The following is a 17,347-nucleotide window of genomic DNA, read 5'->3' as shown; positions in this document are numbered from 1 at the left end:
AAGTCATTTTCTGTTTGCAACAATGGAGCAGCCAATCACCAACTGCTGCCACCACCATCACCACCACCATCATCATTGTATATTTTAATTATTTAAAATTAAAAATAATTATACTCATTTTCTAAAAAATGAACCAAACACAACAAGACAGTTTTCTGAATGCAACCAAACACTAGAACAAAAAATATTTTATGAAAAATAACTCATTTTCCAGAAGTCATTTTCATGTTTTTCAAAGACACCCTAAACTAATACGGAATAATAAAACAATATGCAATTGATGTTTATAATTAAAATTATCTTTAAAATATTTAAATAAATAAATAGTAAACTATAATTAAGTTTTATTTTCCATGTTAACTAGGAATAATTAATTTCACCAAACACATTTTTACCCTTCAAAATTCAAAACAATTTGGTATCCTTGTACGTTTCTGCAGCAACATTGGAAGTAGCTAGCTGTAAAGTCCACCTGAAAAGATGAGTTTATATTCGACACGGCGCCGGCGCCGGGCTGCCTCATTCCGTACGTACTCCACACTTTCCGTATGCAATTGCACTGCTATTCCCAAACAAATTGTACTTGTAATTACGGTAAATTATACCTCACGATTCTAATTGACAAATGACCACAATAAGATAAATAAATTTAAGTTGCTAATAGCTAATCAACTCAGACCAAGAAGGTCAATATCACTGCTGGAAATTATGAAATTTCCGACCACTTGAAAGTGATTTTAAATCAAGTTGAAAGCAAAAAGTGGTCGGAAATAGCAACAAAGGTTTTTTCGGATACCAAAAATGGTCGGAACAAGACTTTCGACTTGATTTAAGATCACTTTCAGGTGGTCGAAAATTTCATAATTTTCAGCATGTGTATGATTTTGGGTGCAATGGGTCTTTATTTGATTATTGATGATAAACAATAAACATCAATATGTTTGTTGGTACATGTGACACTTAGAATGTTACCGGAAAGTAATTATGAGCATAGTAAGCAGAGTGAGCATACAAAGTAGTTGGGTGATGGTATTACTGATAGTTCTGAGTACAAGATTTTGCTTGTCCATTGCCTATTAAGTATTTATAGTGACTAATCTGTAATTAATCTTATCTAATAAATGCAATGGCTCCAAACCCAATGCCCCTAATAAGTGCAACATTTTCCATAATAAGTGCATAAGCTCTGCGTTAAGTGCAACGGTTCTACGGCTCTGTTTGACAGAGCTTATTTAGGAGTTTATAGCTTATTTTAAGCTACTAATAAGTTATAAACTCTGTTTGGTAATGTTCCCAAAACAAGCTCATAGCTTAAAATAAGAGTTTATTTTGGAATGCTATCTAAGGTAGCGTTTCAAAAAAGCTCCTAGCTTCCTAACCTCTTTTTTTTTTTTTTTTTTTTCATCTTTATCCTTATTATTTTAAAGAAATGACATAATTTACTCTTCTCAATTAAAACTATTTACTCTTCTGATCTCCTTTATCCGCAACTTTCATAGCAAATATTATTATTATTATTATTATTATTATTATTATTATTATTATTATTATTATTATTATTATTATTATTATGAGATTTGCAACAATATTGCTACTTCATTATGAGATACTAGATCATGATTATTCTAATAGTTTTATTTCAAAATGTTAATTTTTTTTTAAGACAAAATGTTAAATTTTAATAGGTAAACAAATTAATTTAAATTTTATGATGATGTCCTTTTTAGTCTTTTTACATTTATCAACTTATCAAAAAAATTAATTTTACTAAATACTTTCAATCATAACAGCTAGCTTAACAACTCTTCAGTTTTCAGCTCCAAACTTATAGCTTTTCAGCTTTCAGCTCTTTTTCAACTTTCAACTCCTAGCTTATAGCTTTTCAGTTAGGTTTATCAAACAGAGCCTATCTACTTGTTCTCTGTTTAGCTCCTATTGATACTATTTGGCTATCTTACGTTGACTACTTCGGATTAAACCAAAAGTGTTCTGAATTAGATATGAGAGTGTGCAATTACCAAATCATCCTCTCAATATAAATTTTACCACAATTGTATTGCAAGCTAAAACATTAAGACAAGCAAAAGATTATGTGATATGATTCTATAGGGTTCATCTGTCATTAAATTATTGGAGCTGAGTACTAATTAAGCCAATGGTAAAAGGAAGACCTTTAAAAGAAAACTTTTTGCTAAATTTTAACTTTATATAATCAATTCATAACTAATTAATATAAAGTCATTACATATCTTATCATTAAATAACATGTTTACTACAAAATTTGATCTAAATAATAATTTTCTTTTTGGAGAGAAAAATTCACAATTACTATTCGAGAGCATGCACGGAGTAAACTCTGCTAATATGTTTCTTATTTATATGGGAGACTTTTAATGCTCCTTTATTAACAAAAAATGTTGCTCTATTCATAAAGCAATATTAAAATCTAAAGTGTCTTGTAGTACTTTTCTTTTCTTAAAAAGTTGAGGATAAAATTTACAAGTTTAGACTTATACTATTGAAATGACAGCTACAATATTGATCAAGATGATTAATGTTAAAAACTTAAAATACAAATAAAAAAGTTCACATAATTTTACTTTTTAAACATGATTTTATTAAATTAATTTATAATAGTATTAACCAAATCATACCAATAACAATTATAAGATTGTTAAACAATAAAACTTGATTGTACATTTTCATTTATAAAATTGTGTTCGTATAATATATATTTTGCTAGAAGAACCGTCCAAGAACATGTTAACACATGCTTAACTTTACCCTGTAAAAAGAAATAAGGGGAATGGATAAGGCTGCATTAATTTGTAGTCTAAAGTTCCCAAAGCTGATGGGTACTCTTTTCACTTTGGGCCAATAAAACAAACAACTTCAATGGATAAACAATAATTAGGAATCTCAATACGTTAAATATAGTAATTAATTATTAAAAAAAAATTCTACCATGTAAAGTAGAAAGAATATTGACTACTACAAACAAAAGAAAAAAAAAAAAAGACGATAACCTTTCTTTATAAATAATGAAAATAAAATTATAGTATCTAAAAAATTCCATCAGACTACATTTTTATGATGTTAATATTAAGGTGCTATATTAGATTTTTTGAAATTAATAAATATATAAATTATTGTTACTTTTGGTCTCATGAGTTTCATGCTATTTTTATTATTTGGGAACGATTATAAAAATTGTCACTATAGGTGCATGACATCTATTCTTCTCATTATTGGTCCTTCAGAAAAGAAATCTAATGAAATTCCGTTGAATTTTGTCACACGACTTTTAAGTGACCAAAGTTTATGAGTAAAAATATCAATTCACATGACATTCTTTTATAGAGTTTGTGATTTTATTTATAACTCTTGATAACTCGTAAGTTATGTAACAAAATTGTGTGTGATTGATTTCATGGGTTTCTCACCAGAAAGAGCAAAAGTAATTAAGAAAAAATAGAACTTGTGAACCTATAGTCACTTTTTTAAAATTGTACACCAATAATAAGAATGAAACCAAGTTTGTAAACCCAAAAGTTAAAAAAAAAAATTAAAATATTTATAGGGCACTTATAAGAAATCACGTAAGGGTGTTATTTTGAGTGCAAAAGTGTTGGTGAAGATTGCATTTTTCAATAGATAATTAAACCATGGAAACACGAAAAAGGAAGAAGATAAGGAAAAAAGAAAAAAGAAAGTGAAAAAAAATGGCACTATTAATCTGCACTTTTAAACAGACCAAAGTTGGACCACAGGCATCTCCAGTCACTCTATATAAAGCCCATCCGTTCCTTCTCTCCCCCCACACCCAAAAATCCATCTTCTTCTTCTTCATCTTTCTCCTGCAAATATTTCTCTATCTCACCATAGCTCTGCCTTTTTCTCCATCAAATATCTCTCTCTCTCTAGAGCTGTAAAAGCGCTAAAACAACCATGCCTGAAGCACCAAAGGTCAGTGACTACAACGATGGCGAGAAGAACCGGAAGACTCTTCAATTCATTGAAGAGGTGACCACAAACGCTGATGAGGTCCAGAGGAAAGTGTTAGCTGAAATCCTCTCCAGAAATGCCCATGTTGAGTACTTGCAGCGCCATGGCCTTTTTGGTTATACCGACAGAGACACTTTCAAGAAAACCATGCCCGTCATCACCTACGAAGATATTCAACCTGATATCACCCGCATCGCCAATGGCGATAAATCCCCCATTCTCTGTTCCCACCCCATAACCGAGTTCTTAACAAGGTACCCAAATAAAAATACCCAAAAATTTGGCAATTTGTATTGTCATAGTCTTATGGTTTTGTTGTAACTGGTTTACTCTTATATGCAGCTCTGGGACGTCAGGAGGGGAGAGGAAACTGATGCCAACAATTGCAGACGAAATGGGGAGGAGATCAGTGCTGTACAGTCTTCAGATGCCGATTATGAGCCAATTTCTTCCCGGGCTGGAGAAAGGCAAAGGAATGTATTTCTTGTTCGTGAAATCCGAGGCTAAGACCCCCGGCGGCCTCCTGGCTCGCCCGGTTTTAACCTCGTACTATAAGAGCTCTCATTTCACCAACAGAACCCCTGATCCTTACACCAACTACACCAGCCCCAACGAGACCATTCTCTGCTCCGATTCCTACCAGAGCATGTACTCCCAAATGCTCTGCGGCCTCTGCCTCCGCAAAGAAGTGGTCCGGGTCGGCGCCGTCTTCGCCTCCGGCTTCATCCGCGCAATCCGCTTCCTGGAGAAGCACTGGGCCCCTCTCTGCAACGATATCCGGTCCGGGATTTTAACCCCGGAGATCACCGACCCGTCGGTGAGGGAGGCGGTGATGAAGATCCTTAAACCGGACCCGGAGCTGGCGGATTTTGTGCAGGGGGAGTGTAAGAAAGAGTGCTGGAAAGGGATCATTACGCGGATTTGGCCCAACACTAAGTATGTGGATGTTATTGTGACGGGGACGATGTCGCAGTATATACCCACGCTTGATTATTACAGTAATGGCCTCCCTCTTGTCTGCGCAATGTATGCTTCGTCGGAGTGTTATTTCGGCGTTAATCTCAACCCCCTCTGCAAGCCCAGCGACGTCTCCTATACCCTCATCCCCACCATGGCCTATTTCGAGTTCTTGCCCGTTCACCGCAACAATGAGAAGGAGCCGCAAGAACTCGTTGATTTAACCGATGTCAAGCTCGGGCAAGAGTACGAGCTCGTTGTCACCACTTATACTGGTAATTATAGTGTTCTGTTCAGTTTTAACTACCTTTTCTTCTTTGAATAAACATCAAGCTTACAGTTCTTACATGGTATAAATGGCGACAGGACTATATAGGTACCGGGTTGGGGATGTGTTGAGGGTGGCCGGGTTCAAGAACAAGTCCCCACAGTTCACCTTCGTCTGCCGGAAAAACGTGGTCCTAAGCATCGACTCCGACAAGACAGACGAGGTTGAGCTGCAAAACGCGGTGAAAAACGCCGTGACTCATCTGATCCCATTCGACGCGCGTCTCACGGAGTACACCAGCTACGCCGACACGGCCACAGCTCCGGGCCATTACGTGCTGTTCTGGGAGCTGAGCGTGAGCGGCGGCGGCTCCACCCCGCCAGTCCCACCGTCGGTGTTCGAGGACTGCTGCCTAACCGTCGAGGAATCCCTGAACAGCGTCTACCGCCAGGGCCGCGTCTCCGACAAGTCCATCGGAGCTCTGGAGATCAAGATTGTGGAGCCCGGCACCTTTGACAAGCTGATGGACTACGCCATCAGCCTCGGCGCGTCGATCAACCAGTACAAGACCCCCCGCTGCGTCAAATTTGCCCCCATTGTTGAGCTCTTGAACTCCAGGGTTGTGCGGAGCTACTTCAGCCCAAAGTGCCCGAAATGGGTCCCCGGCCAAAAGCAATGGAGCAACAAACAGGATTGAAGAGACCAATCTAAGCTAAGCTCTGGGATTGATGATGGAATGATATCTTTCATTATTGGGTATCTAGAACCAAAAAAAAAAGACAACTGTTTTTGTGATCTTTTCTTAGTGGTAGATGTTAATTAAGTTCATCGTACCTAGCTTAACCCCATCATTATTATTATTATTAATGTGGTTCTGTTCTGTAATCCCTCCTCGGATCGCCTGTCACAATTTAGATTTTTAACTGTTGTTGATTAGAGAGACCAAATTTAGCCATGTACAAACACAGTTCCTGTTTTAAGCAAGTCTCTCTTTCTCTTTTCTTAAAACTGCAAAATCCTTCATTTCATCCGCTTTATCATTTTCTGGGAATTTGTTGTGTCGATTATTTCCTGGCAGCCTATGCCAAACCCAAACCCCAAACTTTATCTATCATTCCTTATTGTTATTTAATTATTGTTTGGCTTACATTATTTTCAGGGAAAAGCAAACTGACTTTATGTTACTTGTAATTTGTTTGGGAGTAAAGTAATCTCTGTCTTTTTGCAAAACTCAAGGAAAAGGAAAAAGAGTAAAGTTTACATATCCATTCCCAACTCACTCTCCAGTCAATTTCTCCCATAAAGTTAGAAAGTTGAATAGATTATTACACACTACACTCCATCTATCTCTCTTCCAATTCTTAAATATAATAATAATAATAATCAACTTTATAGTGCTAGGCTTGTAATTATCCTCTTTCACCCAGAAGTATGGATATTACATACTCTTACAATTTACAATATTACTATATATGATACTCTTTTATGGAAAGATTAATTTATAAACAAAGTTAATTTCATTTTTTGTTCTAAATTCGTTGGTGATAGCTCACTTTTAGTCAATTTTTTAATCAGAACATTCACATTTGGTCCTAGTATTGTTGTGACTATTCATTCCATATTTTTCCTGCTGATGTAATTTTCATTTCTTGGGTATTCATTAATCCTACAACTAATTACATAATAATAATAATAATAATAATAATAATAATAATAATTTTTTGAGTACTACTGACCCTGATTAATCAAAGTATCAAACTAATAAGATGATGTCAAGTCAAGAAAAAAAAAAGTATAGGTGATGTAAAGGAGTATATAGTATTACTCTATTTGTAAAAATGAACATATTTGATAGTATTTTTTTTTTATAAGAATGGTATTTTTGAAATGTGATATTTTCTTTGTCATTTTTAAGGAAAGTTTGGATCCATTGAATATGTGATTTATTGATAGATGAAAAGTTATTCAAAAGCTCAAACTCTCTAAGCCAAGGGTGGCTGAAATATCTTTTTTTATCTATTTTTTTTAATTACATTTTTCTTTTTGTCCTTTATTGCTCTTTGTTGTTTACAGGTAGGAAAGGTTTATTGGAGATTAACAATATTTTGCAAACCGTTTGAAATAATTTTATTGTTATGTTTTCAAGATAAGGCCAGGTCAAACATATTAACTACTTTTTTTTCGAAATAAATGTTCTCTGAAAGCATATTTCAGTGAATTATTTTATTAGAAATTTAATTGATTCTAAAATATCAAACCGTTTCTAAGTTCTCAAAAGTGGCCTATTTTTGTTAATGACTAATTTGCCCTTAGGTTAATCTTAAAAATTTGTCTAAACTTATGAATTTTGTTATAACTAGTATTTGTACCCGTGCGATGCACGGCAATATTATTATGGTGCAAGATATAAAAGTTTGTTATATTGAAGATATAGGACCGATAAGGTTGAAGATGTAATAAATGAACAAAATATAATTTATTGGCGTTCTATAAACAAAACAATTATAAATTATTAAAGATCTCTTTTTAAACTACATTTTGAGTATTGTTTAAATGATTTCTAGATTCCCCACAAATTAAGACTTTAAGACCGTCAGGATTACTCACCCTAGAAATTGCTACATACAATTGGCCATGGTTAAAAACTGGTTTTTTTAATAACAAACCAACATGTGAAAGTGTTTGACCTTGACTTTTGTTGATTGTCATTGCATATGATAGCATAAGTGAAAACTGCTTTCTTTGAAATTTAAATGCTAGTCTTGGGTCGGAAGGAGTCAATGTCAGCCTTGATATTGTTGTACTTGATAATTTAGTACGATTAAGGTTTTTAGAGTATTCGTACAATTACTGAATGCGCTACTTGATGTAGAAAGAAACCCACCAAGTTGTCCAAATACTCGCTTCTTATTATGACTTGATGTATTTACACAGGTAATATGAGATTTAGAACTGGTAGCTGATAATATGATTGCATTCTTTGCAAACAACAATTAAATTAAAATAAGCTTATTACGATTGTTCGATTATTACAATTTTACATGTTATCTCAATCTTGGTCTTAATACTTCAACATCTTAATTGACTACATCACTATAACTTGTGGGTTACTTTTTTATTTGTTTTAATTTTGCTTGTACCGCAAATTAACTAGTACAACTGAAAATCAACTTAGTTAATGATGTCTTTTTTTTTTTCTTTAACTAATTTTGCCCTTAGGTAGTTTAGCACTCCTCTCAGTAATCATACTAGTTATGGCATATCTTTTGACTAAAATTCTCAACTTTTACCCCAGTGGCTAACTGTTGTTTGTTTTCACAAAGGACCTTGTGATCCACTGAAAAAACTCAACTTCCACGATGTATTGTCGTCGTTGGTGTAGTATTGCTGACTAAATAAATATTTCTTTCTTCTTTTTTTTTTTAAGTACACTATTGTTAATTTTCTTTATAAAGTACATTGTGCTTAATTTGATTTGCATAAACATATGGACGTAACGTTGTTTTGAAATGGCTTTGTAGGCACTAAAAATGATCAAGACATGTACATGCGAGTCAATTGTAATGTCGCTTTAATTGCATGAGTTAGACTCTTCCTAATTCCATGGATCAACTATTTCAATCAATATTTATCTTAAAATAAGAATAATTTTACAAGTTATCCTCGCAAAACTTATGAAAATTAGATATTGAACCATATTATTAAATATTCTCTTTGTATCATTTTATGTATCGAATTTAATTAAAGAAATTTGACTCAAGTTAATTTTTTTTTTTTTTGTAATACTTAGTGTTAACCTATAAGATTTACATGTTTACAAATTACATAAAAAGAAGATATAATATGATTAAAAGGGGAAAAAAAAAATTGATAGTACACTTGTCCTTAAAGCAAATAAAGGGTAGTTTAGGGTAGAATGAATTGGGTCGTAGACAGGAAGATAAAGGAGTTAGAAGACAAAAGGTGTAGCTAGGAATTGGAGGATGGTTCAAAAGTATCACAACAGAGAAAGCACATACAGTAGAGGACAGCAGGAGGATAATAATGATGATTTTATTTTCTAGTACTCAGAAGTTATTCCCTGGTTGTATAATAATAAAGAGAGAAAGAAACAAACAAAGACACAAGTTTGCAGGTGGGCAGAGACAATGGCCAATGCCTTCAAGACAGACAGAGCTGCCAGGGTGAAGGAGAGAGACAACACTATTTCACATTTTCTTTTCTTCTCTTGAGAGAGAGAGAGAGAGCGATGTATATGATAGAGATTAGAGAGAGATCTTCAGCTCTCTCTCTCTCTATATATTAAAGCTACCTGCTTGTTGTTTTCCATAAGTACACAATTGATGAAGAGTGAAATGTGAATGGACTTCTTCGGTCATATATTATTAGGCTATGCTTAAACTTTTAAGTAGTGATGGATGGGTTGGATACAACCTCATGGATAAATTAGAAATGGATCCATAACAAATCAATTTGATGGAGCGGAATAAGACAAGTCCAGTTAGACCTAGGCCTCGGGGACGAGTCTCGTGCTCGGCCTCAGCGGCCAAAACCATACCCATGGATCAACTCCAAGCCGCCTAATCTGAGCCCCACGCTCGATCTGGGCCTGGGCCTAGGCCCCAGACTGCTAAGGCCGAGCCCCGCGCTTGGCCTGGGCCTGGGCCTTGGCCCCTATAGGCTGCCAATGCATAGCGGCCCCGTGCTAGGCCACGGGGCACCAAGGCCGAGCCCCAGGCTCGACCTCGGCTTGGGTCTTGGACCCCAAGCTGCTAAGGTCGACCACGGCCTAGACCTTGGCCACGTGCACCAAGTTGAGCCTCACGCTCGGCCTTGGCCCCTAGGCTGCCTTTCACGCCCCATTTAGAAAAGTGATCATAATTTTTAAATAAGGGATTGGCACAAAGCTTCCTTTCATGCCCCATTGAAAAAGGAGTCGTCACGAAACTTCCCTACACGTCCCCTTGAGAAAGTGGTTGGTGTTCGCTATTGTTTTATAGTTCCTTAAAATGTGATAGGAAGGCCTTCAAAAGTGGTCAACTAGTACTTTTTTTCTACTTTCTTACACCATCAACTTTGCTATCCACAAGAAAGTCAGGGACTAGATGATAGGATGGATACAAGAAAGTCAGGGACTAGATGATAGGATGGATACAATTGGTATAGTGTTCAACCTCGACACAAGTGGTTGGCCCCAAACCAGTAGAATATGAAACTTAGGGTATCGATTTTCTTATTATGGAAAGTGTAGCTAGCAGATATTGGGTTATTTTAGGGTACCGTTTTTCTTATTATGTTAGAAATTGCTTTCCAGGGCAAAAAATGAGTGATTTTTGTAGGGACATCTAGTATTGTTGTTTTATAATTAAGGATGATAACAAACTAATTATTGTGTACATTCAATAAACTTTTTATTGGGTCAGGTAAATACAACAAAGCACATTTTTAACTTAAGTTATTCTAGTTTCGTCGACTAATCCTAAGCTTACAAGACCCCACCACTAGAGCCACTGTGAATGTAAATCACGAGTTATACAATTAGCACAGCGGTAAGATCTCGTCTTTATGTGCACCCAATCCAGACCTTTTGCCTCCAATCATAACTTTTAAGTCAGGCGACGAACCAACTACGCTAAGCTTTGATGGCTTGAGGGTTTCGAATTTTGTTACCTACTCTAGGTTGCTCGAGTAGCTTAATTTTTGCTTAATTACTAGTTTTGTTTTGTTTTTTTAAACATATTATTAGTAGCACCAACAATATATACCTCTCATATCATATCCAACAAAAAAATAATAATTCATTTGATCACGCATCATGATTTTAGAAAATTGTCACTACAAGAAAAATGCACATAGACAACACTAGAAAGACAACAGTTTTTAAGAAAAGTGTTGTCTTTTATATAAAAGACAACAGTTTGGTCCAAAACCGTTGTCTTTGATGCAACACTTTTGTCAAAGACAACGGTTTTTACTTAACCGTTGTTATAAGTGTGTTGTCTTTGTGCATTTTGTGGAAAGACAACACCACAACGACAACGGTTTTTTAAAACCGTTGTCTATGTGCATTTTTTTAAAAAATAAGACAACGGTTTTTTTAACTGTTGTCGTTGGTGTGTTGTCTTTAAGCGCACTAGAATACACAACACTAGAAAGACAACGGTTGTTTAAAACCGTTGTCTTTGTGCGCTCTTTTTTTTTATTATTATTTTAAAGACAACGGTTTTATTTAACCGTTGTCGTTGGTGTGTTGTCGTTAAGCGCACTCGAATACACAACACTAAAACGACAACGGTTTTATATAACCGTTGTCGTTGCACGTTCTTTATTTGTTTAAGACAACGGTTTTATTTAACCGTTGTCTTTGGTATGTTGTCTTTAAGCGTATTTGAATACACAACACTACAAAGACAACGGTTTTAAAAAACCGTTGTCTTTGCGCATCATTATTTAACAGGTATATAAAATAAAATCAAAGATGTTATCAATAAGAGTCAAACCTATGACCTTAAACTTAACAAGTAAGTGATCTAACCAACTTAACAACACAAACTCTTATGTTTAAAGGTGCAACATCTGGTATATAACTGTGTTGTTTCTGTGTTGTTTGTGAAAACCAAGACAACAATTTTAGAAAATAGTTGAAGAATTCCCCCCACAAAGCTACACCAACACTTGTGTACTCAACATCTAGTATATTACCAGTTTGCTTATGTGTTGTCTTTGAGAACCAAGACAATGATTGTATAAAATAGTTTGCTTATGTGTTGTCTTTGAGAACCAAGACAATGATTGTATAAAATAAGTTAAGAATGCCACCATGAAGGATAGAACCCAAGATCTTTAACATAACAAATAAAGCTAAATCCACCAAGCCACACCAACTCTTATGTATTAATGTGTTACACATTATCTTTTACCTATAATTTAACAAAGAAAGAATACAATTTAAAAGATAATTTAATAGTTCTATTTTCGTTCATATTTAAATATAAAATTATTCAACAAAATTTCAAAGTAAATTCATTAAAGTTTTATTTTCAATTATATTACAATTAAGACCAATCTATGAATTCAAAAAAATAATAATAATTATCAAGTATAAAAAAAAAAAAACAATATGGGGTGGTGTTCATAATGGTGCGGTATGATGTGTAGGGGTTAAGGGTGGTAGGATAGGGGCCGGGGTTGGTAATCGACTCTTCCGGCTAGCGCATGACTAACAAGGTTAGTTATATGTTGGTAATCGACCCTTCCGGCTAGAGAATGACTGACAAGGTTAGCTATATGTTGGTAATCGACCCTTTCGGCTAGAGCATGACTGACAAGGTTAGCTATATGTTGGTAATCGACCCTTCCGATTAGCGCATGACTAACATGGTTAGCTATGTTGGTAATCGACCCTTCCGGCTAGCGCATGACTAACAAAGTTAGCTATATGTTGGTAATCGACCCTTCCGGCATGCCTGGGACACGTTGAGAATGGATATGAAAGAGTAGTTGATCGATGCCGTACAGTTAGCTATATCCTATTTCTTTTGCCGCGATCTTAATTAGCTCTATGTTCATAATTACCAAACTGAGTTAATTACCAAAATGGTCCTTTGACTATAGCGAAATAACCAATTTGGTCCTTGACTATTTTTTAAAACCAATTAAGTCCCTCAACTTTAAAAATTTTAACCAATTTGGTCTTCCATTTGTTTGACCGTTAGTCAACCGTTAACTTGGGACTAAATTAGTAATTTTGCTATAGTCAAGGGACCATTTTAATAATTAACTTTAGGGGAAGGCAATTCAGTTTAGTTTTCTCGAATCGAACCGTACTGAACCAATTGGTTCGGTAATATAACAAACAACTGAATGGTATTGGATTCTATAGCTATGAATCAATTCAGAAATTATGAATCTGCAGTATAGAAATTATAAATTTACTGTATAGAAATTATTAATCTATACAACTGTATTTAAATTAGAAATATACTATATAGAAATTATGAATCTACATTATAGAAATCTATGAATCTCGTGTTCTGTACCTATATTTCCAATATTATTTTAATTAACCGGATATAACGACCAGGGTAATTAAACTAATACGGAATATTTTATTATGAAATTTCCCTCTAAGTGAAAATAAAATTTCCCTCTAAGACAAAATTTCCCTCTAAAACAAAATTGGGAATTAAATTTTTGTCCCTCGATCAAATCAGACAACGTAACTCGTCCAGAACGCAACTCGATCAGAGAACCCCTTACTCCGCCGACCGCCACTCTCGGCAGTGAGAGGTTCCGCCGACCGCAGTCAGAGTGCTCTACGCAGTCGCCGTCGACAACACAGAAGCTCTCCGCAGTCGCCGTCGACAACACAGAAGGAGTACGGGGAGAGTGAGAATCGAGGTGGCTTTGAGACAAAGGAGCTGTTTCCGTTGAGCGGGGGAGAGGCGGCGTTGTTCAACCAGCAGCAGCAACAATGGTTGGATCTCTTGGCCAATTATGGCATTGTGGCGGATCCGAGGATTATGATTTTGCCGCCTCAGAGGCCGCAGGTGAAGAAGAGTAGAAGAGGACCGAGGTCCCGCAGCTCTCAGTACCGTGGAGTCACATTCTACCGAAGAACGGGGAGATGGGAATCTCACATTTGGTAAGTTCACACTATTATATGATAGACGATAGACGATATCTATGTTTCGGATATGTTCTTCGATGCTTTTGTCAAATTTGCACAATATAATTAGACATAATCTGTGGATAATGCATGGGGAATGCTTAGCTAACACCAACTAATCGCTGTTGGAAATCGATACTTGCTATACTTGGGTTCATATTTATCCCTCAATGGGAATAATACTGTATTGAGAGTTTAGAGGAATCTCAAACAGTTGTTTGCAATACTGAACAATCTCTGATTAACATAATTCATCACCGATGTCCATAACACATTTGTTTAAGTATTGATGATCAGGTAATATCACTGCGTAATTTTGGTCATAGCTATATGCAGTAAGAAACATAGTAGATGATTTATCTCATTACCCATCACAAATTGTTCGATACTAATGTCAATTCTGATGGCTTTGTTTTTGTTTACAGGGACTGTGGGAAACAAGTTTACTTGGGTAAGCGAATGTTTTTAGTACATGTTATATTGATATATTGAAACATTACTGATATATTTTTGATGATCTATTCTTACTTTGGAATCTAAATTTGTTCATAGGAGGATTTGATACTGCCCATGCTGCTGCTAGGTAATGAATATCTTAAGCTGGGTTCTGCTTTATACTGGTCTTCTGGTTCAAATTTGCTGAGTTTATAGTAATGGAAGGATGGAATTAACTTGAAGAACCTCTACTAATATCAGGGCATATGATCGTGCTGCAATTAAGTTTCGTGGACTAGATGCTAATATTAATTTTAATGTCACCGATTATGAAGAAGATCTCCAGCAGGTTGGGTAGTATTATTAGTATTCATGGTGGTTCTGATATCCCATCACATTATCATTGTAAATTTTGTGAATACTATGCAAATGAAGAACTTAACAAAGGAAGAGTTTGTGCACATTCTCCGTCGTCAGAGCACTGGGTTTTCTAGAGGGAGTTCAAAGTATAGGGGAGTTACCCTACACAAATGTGGACGATGGGAAGCTCGAATGGGGCAATTTCTTGGCAAGAAGTAAGATTCTATTAGCTTCATTGTTGGTTAAAATGGATATCCATTTACATTATATAGCATTGTTAATAAACTGAGGAGTACATGTTCATATTGGTTAGCATATAAGATTTGGATGCAGGTATATCTACCTTGGACTGTTTGACAGTGAGATAGAAGCTGCAAGGTCCTATTATCATAAGTTCACTGTTTTCTCCTATATGTAATATAATCCAGCCTCAACATAACATTTCTTAAACTTAGTTGACTTGGAATTTGGTTTTGATTTTGATCAGGGCATAGGATAAGGCCGCCATAAAATTAAGTGGGAGGGAAGCTGTGACGAATTTTGAACTAAGCGCATATGAACAAGAGTTGACTTCTGAAGTTGATACTGGAGGTAAAGGTTCTTTACAACATCCCTCATTGGTAATCCTTGTTGAACATGTCCATTAATAGGACCCTGGCATTTCATGCAGGTGGCAGCCAAGATTTGGATTTGCATTTGGGCATTGCTCCTACTAGTTTTGTAGATGGCATGGGAACCCTCCAGTTGCAAAGTGGTTTAGCCAGTCCAAAGCATTGGGGAGTGGGGGTAAGTTGAAGGGCTTTGATTTAAAACTTTATCTCATTCTATGCAACTCTTTTCATATTTCTGCTCTTTTCCTTTCCATCTTAATTTTTTAATTGGTTTGTATTAGATAGTGCATTGAAACACTAAATTCTTCTCTGTGTTGTAACCGGTTTAAATTGTCCTCCTTCGTATGCAGACCTCTGCTTCAAATACAGTGGAATCTGAACTACTACCACGTGGCTTTGAATTGCTTTCTGAGCATCCTCCTATCTGCAATGGAGTAAATACTCAATTCTTTCCCATTTACAAGGTATCCCACTATCCTCTTGTCTAGCATGGTTTGAAGCATACTACAAGATTTCCATACATTTGTCTGTCATTATTTTTTACTCTCTAGACAATTCATTCTTTTCTTGCTCCTCCTGCTAATGTTCTAGGCCTACACTACTTTGAAATCTTTAAAGGAGTTAGTAACACCTGAACTCTGTGCAAAAATCATTTGAATGTATACATATTGAACCAATTGTTTAGTGAGTTATTTCCTTTCACCTCTGTGCGAAAATCATACTGGTCCCAATGAACTCTCTCTTATGGGCAAATATCTTATCTATGGCAGCTATTGTTACTTGTGATTTACGGATATTAAGTCACTTGAAAGAAAATTTGGTCTTTTAGTCACCATTGGTCAATTTGCCACTTAATGCAGGGAACAGCAATAGGGAAGGGCATGGAAATTAATTCCTCACCAAACTGGGCTCAAGCTTATGGTGGGACTCCTCCAGCAACACTCTTCTCTACTGCAGCATCATTAGGATTCGCTAACGCAACCTTTACTTCTTCCCCGGCTGCTCCTCGGCTACCTCATTTCTCTAGTGGAATGTTACCTTACCATCATTCTTCACCTCCTATTCCAACTATGAACAACACTGCTCACTTTTGCTGCCGGAGCTGAAGTCAACAGGTAGTCGGTTACTGCCGTCAATTCTTTCCTCCCTTAGTACTCTGAAATTAGGTAAGAGCAAAATGAACAATGACTGTTTTGGTAAGCACAAACAAACCGGGTTTTGGTTTCTAACTACGCATACAAGGCCATGTGCTGCTCTTCTCTGTTTTGAGTGATTTGTAAGACTGCATACAATAGCTTTAATAGTGTAAAAGCTCAAGGTTTTAGACTACATCAGAATGGTATGATAGGGTGCCACTGGTGCTCAAATTCATTTTTGCCTTTACATTTCTGCCTGCTGCACTAAACTCCGAAATGTTAATTCTGTGGCTTTTTCCCCTTTAATATGAAAGTATGAAACTGTCCAATTTTATTCTTGAAGTGCCTTGTTAATATTTCATTGCCGTATTTTATTTTACCTAACTTTTTATTGTTTGGACTAAGGCTCTCCACGTCGCCCCCTACTTTGGAAATGGTTAATTATAGTTTTTGTATTTTCCCATTTAACAACATCGGTTTCAACAACATTGAATTGACAACGGGTCAAAATCCGTTGTCTTTGGAAGAAACAACAACGGTTTAAAACCGTTGTCTATGTTCGTGACTTTTAACAACACCGGTTTTAACAACACTTAATAGACAACGGTTTAAAAACCGTTGTAGTTTCTAGAAAAGACAACGGTTATTAACCGTTGTCTATGTGCGTGACATACAACAACACCGGCTTCAACAACACTTAATAGACAACGGTTAAAAAACCGTTATTGTTTCTAGAAAAGACAACAGTTATTAACCGTTGTCTATGTGCGTGACTTACAACAACACCAGTTTCAACAACACTTAATAGACAACGGTTGAAAAACCGTTGTTGTTTCTAGAAAAGACAACGGTTATTAACCGTTGTCTATGTGCGTGACATACAACAACACCGGCTTCAACAACACTT

General features: G+C 35.8%; 1 protein-coding gene and 1 pseudogene across 1 annotated transcript; both read left to right on the top strand.

Annotated features, from left to right (window-relative positions):
- Nucleotides 1-3,695: 3,695 nt before the first annotated feature.
- On the top strand, nt 3,696-6,238 carry LOC109188439 (indole-3-acetic acid-amido synthetase GH3.6-like). Its single transcript, XM_019339126.1, has 3 exons — nt 3,696-4,259; nt 4,348-5,237; nt 5,329-6,238. The coding sequence occupies exons 1-3, from the start codon at nt 3,949-3,951 to the stop codon at nt 5,925-5,927; spliced, it is 1,800 nt and encodes a 599-aa protein (XP_019194671.1). The 5' UTR covers nt 3,696-3,948; the 3' UTR covers nt 5,928-6,238.
- A 6,258-nt stretch (nt 6,239-12,496) lies between these two features.
- Nucleotides 12,497-16,782, top strand: LOC109187369 (annotated as a pseudogene).
- Nucleotides 16,783-17,347: the final 565 nt, after the last annotated feature.

Source organism: Ipomoea nil, unplaced genomic scaffold (genome assembly GCF_001879475.1).
Source record: "Ipomoea nil cultivar Tokyo-kokei standard unplaced genomic scaffold, Asagao_1.1 scaffold1421, whole genome shotgun sequence".
Classification (NCBI taxonomy): Eukaryota; Viridiplantae; Streptophyta; class Magnoliopsida; order Solanales; family Convolvulaceae; genus Ipomoea; species Ipomoea nil.
The sequence above is the reverse complement of the archived record's forward strand: the minus strand, read 5'-3'. Positions and strand labels throughout refer to the sequence as shown.

What these genes read in the sequence shown, in the direction of transcription:
- LOC109188439 (XM_019339126.1), top strand. Translation starts at nt 3,949, where the DNA reads ATGCCTGAAGCACCAAAGGTCAGTGACTACAACGATGGCGAGAAGAAC. An exon ending in ATAACCGAGTTCTTAACAAG is followed by an intron (nt 4,260 to 4,347) that starts GTACCCAAATAA and finishes TCTTATATGCAG; the next exon opens with CTCTGGGACGTCAGGAGGGG. An exon ending in CGTTGTCACCACTTATACTG is followed by an intron (nt 5,238 to 5,328) that starts GTAATTATAGTG and finishes AAATGGCGACAG; the next exon opens with GACTATATAGGTACCGGGTT.